The following is a 9924-nucleotide window of genomic DNA, read 5'->3' on the forward strand; positions in this document are numbered from 1 at the left end:
AAGAGCTCAGAAGTAAACCCTCCAGAAATCCAGAGCGGAGTCCCTAAGGCGGCTGGATGGCGCCCTGTACGCCTGCTTTCAGCCACCCCTGCCCGCATCAGCGAGGCCGAGAGGGGGGTCTTGTCCTCTGGCCAGCCCAGGACCTCCACACACAGAGCCCAGGCCTGTGCCCCAAAGAGGGGTCACTTCGGTTCTGCCAACACAGAGGTTTGGCTTCAACCCCGGAGGCATGTCTTGTCTAAACAAGGATGTTTTTAGCAGGCTCCAAAAGGAATGCAGCAAAGGCGCCTTCTCAATATCAATAGGCAGGGAGTTCCCAAGTGATAGGTGCTGTTTCATGAAAAGACCAGGTTCTTGCAAATGCGGAAGGGGCACTATGTGGGTGCAGGAATGCAGGAATTCTGTCACTCTTGACATGGCAAAGAGGTTCCTTTGCTGATTTCTACAGGTCAGCTGGCCGTGAATGGCATAGGAGCAGGCCAGACCTGGCCAGATGGCAACCCTAAGATTGCCCGAAGGGGATCTTGTTGCTTTTGATTATTACCCCTCAATAAGTTCTTCTTGAAAGAGGTGGAATGTAGCCATGTTCCAAATAAATTCAACCTGTGCAGGTTTTCCGCCCCCCGCCCCCCCTGCAGTATCACAGCGCCTGCCGAAACTGCTATAGCTCTATTGTTCCAGGAATGGAATGCTTTCCTCCCAGTCCCTAAGGCAAGCATGCCTCAATTTGTGCCAAAGTGGGTGGCACCTCAGAGGAAGGTGTGCGTGATCACACCTGGAGCCTGACGTTCTCGCCAGTGTACTCCTGAGCGTGACGCTGGCAGAGAGTACAAAGAGTCAGTCTCTTTGTGTCTCTCTCAACCTGGAACACGTTCGACTTACGTCTGGGTGCCTGCATGTCTCTGCACTGTGAAATACGAGGCAGCAGGAGAAAATGCCTCTTTGCACAGTGCAGGGTTGAACTGTGGAACTCCCTCCCACAGGAGGCAGTGATGGTTCACAACTTGGGAGGGCTTAAAAAGAGGGGTAGACAAATTCACGGGAGAGAAGAGCTATCTATGGCTACTAGCTGGGGGCGGCAGCACCAGCACTTCCAAATGCCAGTTGCTAGAAGCCACGGGAAAGGAGAGTTTCTCTTGTGTTCGAATCCTGATTGCTGGATTCCCACAGGCATGTGGTTGGCCACTGTGAGAACAGGATGCCTGACTAGATGGGCGACTGGTCTCACCCAGAAGGCTCTGCTAATGTTCTTCAAGCAAACAGCGACACATAGTTCTCCAGTGAGTCTTCCCACAGCCTGCGCCCAGCAGGAATAGGAATTAAAGGGGAATCTGCAAAAAAAATATTTTTAAAGGATCTGCTGGGAGGAATGTCTAGAGCAGGCATCCCCAAACTGCGGCCCTCCAGATGTTTTGGTCTACAACTCCCATGATCTATAGCTAACAGGACCAGTGGTCGGGGAAGATGGGAATTGTAGTCCGAAACATCTGGAGGGTCGAAGTTTGGGGGTGCCTGGTCTAGAGGTTAGCATGATTCAACCTAGCAGTCTGTCTGCATCTGGAAATAAGATGTGGAGGTGACGGACAGGGGTGTAGGAAGGGGAGCGGTGGAGACGGTCTGGCCCAGGTGCCATCCCAGAGGTGGGGTGACAAAATCCCCCCATGGCGGATCACGCTGCCACGCCGCAATCAGACACCCCCCCTCCGAAGATCGCACCACCGCGCCGATCGCCTCGTGGGTGGATCGTCCCGCCCCGCCCCGTCTCTCTGGATACAGCAGCAGCTAGCTCTGTCACTGGTGACAGAGAAGAAGAGTCTGCAGGATCAGGCCAGCTGGTGAGGAGGGACAGGATAGAGACAGCATGGCAGAGTGATTAGAGCGTAGGACGTAATGTGCCTCACAGGGTTGTTGTGAGGGTGAAATGGGAAGGGGGAGGATCTTGTAGGCCACCTTGTGCCAAAAGGTAAGGTTGTTGCTGGCATCTGTCTGTCTCGAGAGACAATGGAGCGTGCCTCCTGGGGTGAAGTCAAACACTGCCTTAGCAGCACTGAAGTGACCTCTCTGGCATTTAAACCTGGGCAGTGTGTCTGGAAGTCCTGGGCTGCTCAGATGACAAGACACTCCACCCCCACCCATCCCTGGCCTTGCTGATCCAAAGGAAAGCGGAGCAAGACTTTTGAGGCCAGCTTGGCTGCAAGAGCTGCTGGAAGGAGGCATTCAAGGCACCATCCAACTGCCTTAGGGACTCCCCTCTGGATTTGTGGAGGTTGCAGTCTTTCCAACAGAAGGTTGCTGGACTCTGGCGCCAGCTGAGCCTCCAGGATGGTAACTAAGACAACCCAAACAGAGGAGGCCCTTTCATCCTTCTTTTGCAAAGGAATAGATCAAATGGGAAAGGAAGGGGCAGGACATCTGAATGCTTTTGATGTGCAGGAGATGCAAAGACCTTGCAAAATAAATGCATTTAAAAATGGGCATCATCCTAAACAGTTGCCACCTCCTTGATCCTGTTCCTAAACTAATCACCATAATAAAGGCATTTTCACACAGCCTCTGGGGTTTACCTGAGGGAGTGACACGGGTTTTTGCATTTCCTTCTAACAGGTAAAGAATTTCTGGTGAATGGAGACTTGGGGTGGGAACAGAAGTGGGAAGAAGACAGAGCTGATTATTGAGGGCAGGATGCAACTAGAAGTTATGTGCAAGCCATAGGCATTGGGGGGGGGCAGGGAGGGGCAGCTGCCCCCCTCCCCAGATCAAGTAAAACTAGGAATACTTAACTAACTGGCCAGTCACATCGGTTCTGCCCCCACCCCACAAAAGTCCTGTCCCCGACTCCCCCAAAAGAATCCTGACTGAGAAGGGGATACAATAGCCATCTGCAAATATCTGCCACATGGGAGATGGAGCAAGCTTGTTCTCTTTGAGGGCAGGATCCGAACCAACAGATTCAAATGGCAAGAAATGAGATTACAACAAAACGTTAGGAAGAGCTTTCTGGCGGTAAGAGCTGTTCAATAGTAGAATGCTACGGAGTCCACCAGAAGGTGGTGGACTCACCTTCACTGGAGGTTAGGTGGCCATCTATCGTGGATGCTTTAATTGAGATCCCTGCATTGCAGGGGGTTGGGCTAGGTGACCCCGCTTCCCTCTTTTCAAAGGCTGGCTCTGTGAAGATCTGGTCCCTGGGGGTTTTGACTTAGCCATTCTGTGGTCTGGTGCTTGGTTTCTTAAGAAGAAATGGTCTTGGGTCTCCTTTCTGCTTGAAAGCTGTCACTTTTGATGGGCTAACGCTGTTTTCTTCAACTCACGGATAGGAACAATCTGGCCATTCAAGGGAATTGACTTTGCGCATGATCAGAGCCATGCTTGTCCAGGATAGTAAGGTAAAGGTAAAGGGACCCCTGACCATTAGGTCCAGCCGTGACCGACTCTGGGGTTGCGCGCTCATCTCGTATGATTGGCCGAGGGAGCCGGCGTATAGCTTCCAGGTCATGTGGCCAGCATGACAAAGCCGCTTCTGGCAAACCAGAGCAGCAGTTGGAAACGCCGTTTACCTTCCCGTTTACCTTCCTGCTGTAGCGGTTCCTATTTATCTACAGTACTTGCATTTTGACGTGCTTTCGAACTGCTAGGTTGGCAGGAGCTGGGACCAAGCAACGGGAGCTCACCCCGTCACAGGGATTCGAATTGCCGGCCTTCTATCAGCAAGCCCTAGGCTCAGTGGTTTAACCCACAGCACCACCTGGGTCCTGCCACCTGTCCAGGATAGTAGTTGGGCCCAAAGTCTAATTTAAGTTCCAGAGATATCTGGGAGGAGAACCTGGAGGAAATCCATGCTTTCCTAGTCCCTACTTGGATGAACTTTTCTCTAGGCTCCACCTTCCCAGGGTCACGCTCCATCCCACCCCAGTTCCTCTGCAAAAATTTCTAAGAAGCTGAACAGCCTCTCAGGTGTTTTGGACTACTGCTTCCATCATGTTCTGGCTGTCGGTGATGAGAGTTGTAGCGCTAAACATCTGGAAGGCACCAGGTCGGGCCGCGGGGAGGCTGGTTCATGCCAAAAAAGGTGAAGCTCAACTTCTCCACTCTGCTGGCTGCGGTGGTGTCTGAGGTCGAACACAACTGCCAAGCCTTTTTTGCAGGTTGAACATGATGCAGCAAAGTGGCTTCAGCAGGAAAAGGAACAGAAGTCCTTTGCACTAACCCCATCACGGGGTGGAAGGTTCAAAGACGGAAGGAGCTAGGGAGAGCCTAGCTGCTGGATCATATGAAAGCTGATCTGATCTAGTCTGGCAGTCTGTGCTCGCGGTGGCCAACCAGATATCTGTGGGAAACCCAAAATCAGGATTCGAACTCAAGAGCCCTCTCTGCTCCTGCTGTTTCCAGCAACTAGCATTCACAAGCACTGCGGCCACCAACTGTGGAAGTAGAGCGTAGCCATTCTGGCTAGTCGTCCTCGATAACCCTCTCCTCATCCACGAATTTGTCCCGTCTTTTTTTAAAGCCGTCCAAGCTGGTGGCCATCATAGGGCTGGAAGACTCCCCTGCCTGAAACTCTGGTAGACAACGCATTTCCTAATTTCCTACTTGTACCAGGGAGGAATGGGGCCAGCCTAGAGTCTGGAAGTCTGTTAATAACTGACTGGATTCCAGGTGAGGCTGAAGGACCATTGAGAATTCTTACAAATATCGCCTAGCAAACTGTTCCAGGAATGTGAGACATGTCCTTCAGGTGACCACCTGCCGAGGGGAGGCATCTGGGCATTGCACCCTTTGCTGAAATTTCCTCATCTGCCCCATCGTTTTCCTGCACTGCAGGGGGTTGGACTAGATGATCCTTGTGGTCCCTTCTAATTCTAAAATTCTATGAGCTCTAACTCCGAGTTCAGGAGCACCTGCTGCTCTTTCAGCTGATACTGTTTGCGTTTTCTTTCTTCTTCCTCTTTTTGGGAAAGAACCTTTCATTCATTTAAGAGCATGCCTGTTCTTGGGCTGTCAGCTGTTCTGCCAGATCAGCTTTCTCAAAAATCAGATTCTGGTCCCAATTCATCTGGACTGAGCACCACCCTGCGATTATGCTCTTCTTAGACAGTCCCACGGATTCATGTCACCCCACCCTCACTTTACACACAACCTTACGGAAGCAGACGGTGAAGAAAACTACCTCTCTACCCTCTTTTTAAGCCACGTTCTGTGGCTTTGCATTGCATGGAGCCCACAGCGAAGAGTTGAGGGGATTCCTTCTCCTTCCTCAGGAGGGCAACTCCATACCTGCCAACAGTTTGCAGGCGAGAACAGGCCCCGTGTCAAATGTCCTCATTGCAGGGGGTTGGACTAGATGACCCCTGGAGGACCCCTTACAGCTCTGGGATTCTATGACCTTCCTGCCGCACCAAGGATCATCGCCAGCAGATTCACATCAATTTCTTTTTTTCTAAAAGTGCATCCAACACACATTTCAAGGGCATGGCTTCCCCCCAAGTACCCTGAGAACTGGGGTGTTGGGAACTGTAGCAGAAAACTATTGTTTCCAGGATTCTTGGAGGGGGGGGCAAGTCATGTCCACTTTAATATATGTTGTGGATCTGCTGGCAGCCATGTCTGTTCACATCAGTTTGGTTTCCACTGGTTTTAAAGCTGAAAGTGTTTTTTGGCTCTCTAGATCCATGATACAGCTGGGGGGGGGGAACCCTTCATTGTCCTGCAACCTGTTATTAAGTGGTTCAAAGTGAGCCTCGCCAGCAGGTGAAATAACACACTAGGTGTTGCTGCGGCGCCTTAAATGTCTATGCACGGGCATTTTACATGTCTCGCCGTTCCGGGAAAAATGCACCCTCCCCCCACAAAACACAGTTCAGAGGCGGAAGGGAAGGACAACTGGAGAAACTTGTGCAGGGGGTTAAAATGTGGGAGAGACCAGGGTTCGAATCCCCACTGAGCCAAAGCGCTCATTATGGTGGCCTTGGGGGCCAATCGCTGCCTCTCTCAGCCTAACCTACCTCCAGTGCCAGATTTACGTATAAGCTAAACAAGCTATAGCTTAGGACCCCACTCTCTCGGGGGCCCCAAAAATTTAAAGAAAAACAAACCTAGATGTACATTTCCAAAATATACGATAAAAAAACAAATAAATTAAAACCTACATACAGCAACGGTGTTTTGTGTTGTGCAGGCTCCTATTTGTTATGTGCAAATGGCTAGAGATACCTATGAGGTTCATAAATTATCATATAGCATGTATTCAACACAAAAAACGGCAACAGTTTGTTGTTGACAAAGGACAGCTGGACATCGAAAGGGCCCCATTACCTTCAGTAGCTTAGGGCCTCATCAAATCTAAATCCGGCCCTGCCTACCTCGCAGGGCTGTTGAGAAGGGGCAGGGAGCCCTATGGATCGCTTTGAGCTTCTGGGATAAAAGGGGGAATATCAACGCAACACAATGCAATCAATCACAACCGTAAGCTTGAACCCAGCACACCGCAAAAAACCAGTCAAAGCTCCCGTGGTTTGCCAGAGACTAATAGGAACGGGATTTCTCCCTGGATGCCTCCTCTCCCCACCCTTCCTTCCTTCCTTCCTTCCTTCCTTCCATTCTGCACCCAATGCAAGCAAGGCTGGAGGCATCCTGTCCAGGGTGCCTGCCTCATCCTTAGGACCTTTGAACCCCAGCTGGAGTTTGACCCAGGCGAGCGGGAGAAGACTGCACACCTGCCGCCATCCTCTTTACCTTTTCACACGGCACTGCCTGGCACTGCACACGACCCACCGCAATATTTAACAGGGACTCCAGGGTGCCCTGCAGCAGAGCACCTTCCTCGCCCGACGCCAGGAGAGTCCGCAGCTCCAGCAGGGCCGGGTCCAGGCTGGCATCCTCCGGGCCGGGCCCTGGCATCGCCACCCCTGTGAGACAGAGCAGGACGACGGTGACGGCGGCTGCCCAGGGGAGAGGCGGCATGGCTGGGTTGGCCAGGGCAAGGCTCTCTTCTGGGACCTGCAGGAGACGGGCAAGTGTGCCTGCTGCTGTCTGGCTGTCTGGCTGTCTGGCTTCTCCAAAGAAAGGCTCTGGGGCAGGTGCCTAGGTGCTGTAGACTCTCGGCTGCCCTGCTCTGCCGCCTGCGATGATTGGCTCAGGGTGAGATTGCCTCAGGTTAACCATTCCACAGAACCTGTCCAGCTACGCAGATCCCTCACCTTGATAGAGGGGCAGGTCTTGGCAAGCAGAGGCAGAGGCGGCAGACCCTGCCTAATCTGAGCTCCTGGGTCACCAGGAAAAGAGGCAGGCAAGCAGCCAAGACTCCAGCCAGGGAGGAAATGAGCCAGCTTTAGGCTCCAGCTTCTTGCCCAACCGCCCTCATGAGCTCACCCACGGAACGTCCCCCTTTGGGGCGGAAGGGATCCTCCGCTGTTACCTCATCCAGGCCACAAGGGTGAGGATGAGGAAGGGGGGAGCGAGGCGTCCGGTGGGTCTTTTCACAAGTGGCGCTCATAAGATCCCCTTTCAGCCCAGAATGAGTCATTTTGTGTGTGTTAAAACAGGAATTGTCAAACAGTTTGAAAGGCTCCTGGCTGGGTTCCAGGACAGAAGGACATCTAAAGATTGTATAAAGTGTGTGATTTTTTTATTTTTATTTTTTTTGGGGGGTGAGCGTTTGGTTTGCGTGTGGATGTGTGTTTTTATTGGGCTTTCTGTAAACGGCATTAAAAGCTTTCCAGAGGATTAGTATTCCACCACAGCACATATTGAAAACAGAGTTTGGTGGCACCTTAAAGGTAAAGGGACCCCTGACCATTAGGTCCAGTCATGACCGACTCTGGGGTTGCGCGCTCATCTCGCATTATTGGCCGAGGGAGCCGGCGTACAGCTTCCAGGTCATGTGGCCAGCATGACAAAGCCGCTTCTGGCAAACCAGAGCAGCACATGGAAACGCCGTTTACCTTTCCGCTGTAGCGGTTCCTATTTATCTACTTGCATTTTGATGTGCTTTCGAACTGCTAGGTTGGCAGGAGCTGGGACCAAGCAACGGGAGCTCAGCCCGTCACAGGGATTCGAACCGCCGACCTTCTGATCAGCAAGCCGTAGGCTCAGTGGTTTAGCCCACAGAGCCACCTGGGTCCCTTGGTGGCACCTTAAGGACTGACAAATTCATTACAGTATCACAACCCGTGCCTTTAAGGCATCACAAAACTGTTGCTTGGTGTGTTAAGAGAGAGGGAAAAGATCCTCGCCAGAGGAAGACACTCCGCACATGAACTGAGTTAGTTTGCCTTTACAGTCATACCTCGGTTTAAGTATGCCTCAGTTTGAGTATTTTCAGTTTAAGTACTCCGCGGACCTGTCTGGAACGGATTAATCCACTTTCCATTACTTTCAATGGGAAAGTTCGCTTCAGGTTAAGTACGCTTCAGGTTAAATACAGACTTCCGGAACCAATTGTGCTTGTAAACCGAGGTACCGAGTGTAGTTCCTTTAAAAACACACACACACACAATAGGGAAGGGGAGTGCTTTGCACATAGAATCATAGAATCATAGAGTTGGAAGAGACCACAAGGGCCATCCAGTCCAACCCCCTGCCAAGCAGGAAACACCATCAAAGCATTCCTGACAGATGGCTGTCAAGCCTCTGCTTAAAGACCTCCAAAGAAGGAGACTCCACCACACTCCTTGGCAGCAAATTCCACTGCCGAACAGCTCTTACTGTCAGGAAGTTCTTCCTAATGTTTAGGTGGAATTTTCTTTCTTGTAGTTTGAATCCGTTGCTCCGTGTCCGCTTCTCTGGAGCAGCAGAAAACAACCTTTCTCCCTCCTCTATATGACATCCTTTTATATATTTGAACATGGTTATCATATCACCCCTTAACCTTCTCTTCTCCAGGCTAAACATACCCAGCTCCCTAAGCCGTTCCTCAGAGGGTATTGGCTCAAAGTGCCAGATTTTTTCCCCAGTACAAAAGGGGGCAACGTCATACGGGAAATTTTAAAAGTGTAATTGCTTAAACCTCAAATGCAACATTTCAGGCGGTGTAGGTTTCTCATCTGCAGGGACTGCCGAAAAAGGGAGAGACTGAGACATTGCTCAGGAAAGCCGCCTCCAGGCACTGAACAGGAGACAGCGCTTAAACTAGAAGCGAAGGAAGACTTTGAAGCAGTGGGGCACCCATCCGGGAGGCTTCCACAGGTGCCATTTGGCTCCCTCTCCTGCGTTGGGAACACACTATTAAAAACAGCAAAATAGCTGGGGCTTTATAAATAAGAAATTATGTCTGGTTATGATGTTACGAGGAACGGTTATGCACCTGCCAATCTGCCTCTCCCTCTCCCATCATTCAGCTTTGTTCTTCCTCCAAGCCCTCAGGGACTGAGCGCCCAGCATTCCTGCTCCGCCTAGCTTGCTCCAACCCCTAGAGGCCACAACCCTCTTTCCAGCTGCTGGGAATGAAACCCAGCCGTGATGACTCCTCTCCTTGCTCTTTCGCCACACCCCTGTCCTAAAGAGGACCCAGGAATGCCAAGGGCCAATTTCCTGGACTTTCAGGAGCATAAACAGCACATTCCTTGGCCACCCAGGGGCATGCCCCTCCGGCTGAAGTATCCAGACAGGCAGCAGAGAGGCAATAGGTAGGGTGTGAGAGAGTCAGTGCTGCCTAGTGGTTAGAGTGCCGGACTAGGACCTGGGAGAGACCAGGGTTCGAATCCCCACTTGACCATGAAGCTCACTGGCCAGTTGCTGCATCTCAGGCTAGCCTACCTCACAGGGTTCTCATGGACTTTCTCACTTAATCCCCACAACAACCCTGTGAGGTAGGCTAGCCTGAGAGGCAGCGACTGGTCCAGGGATTTACCTGGTAGAATTCACAGGTGTGTGTCTACTCTTCACCATAATTTTTTTTAATTTTTGCTTCGACTCAGACCAACACGG

At 51.5% G+C, this 9924-nt stretch overlaps 1 protein-coding gene across 1 annotated transcript in view; it reads right to left on the reverse strand.

The window, feature by feature from the left end:
* The window catches only part of SLC39A4 (solute carrier family 39 member 4), a 33217-nt gene extending 25898 nt beyond the window's left edge, over positions 1 to 7319 (reverse strand). The window contains exon 1 of the mRNA XM_035125405.3: positions 6733 to 7319. Within this exon, the coding sequence (XP_034981296.3) occupies positions 6733 to 6960 (228 nt within the window). The 5' untranslated portion in view covers positions 6961 to 7319. The remainder of the gene's footprint in view (positions 1 to 6732) is intronic.
* Positions 7320 to 9924: the final 2605 nt, after the last annotated feature.

Source organism: Zootoca vivipara, chromosome 8 (genome assembly GCF_965207765.1).
Source record: "Zootoca vivipara chromosome 8, rZooViv2.hap1.1, whole genome shotgun sequence".
Lineage (NCBI taxonomy): Eukaryota > Metazoa > Chordata > Lepidosauria > Squamata > Lacertidae > Zootoca > Zootoca vivipara.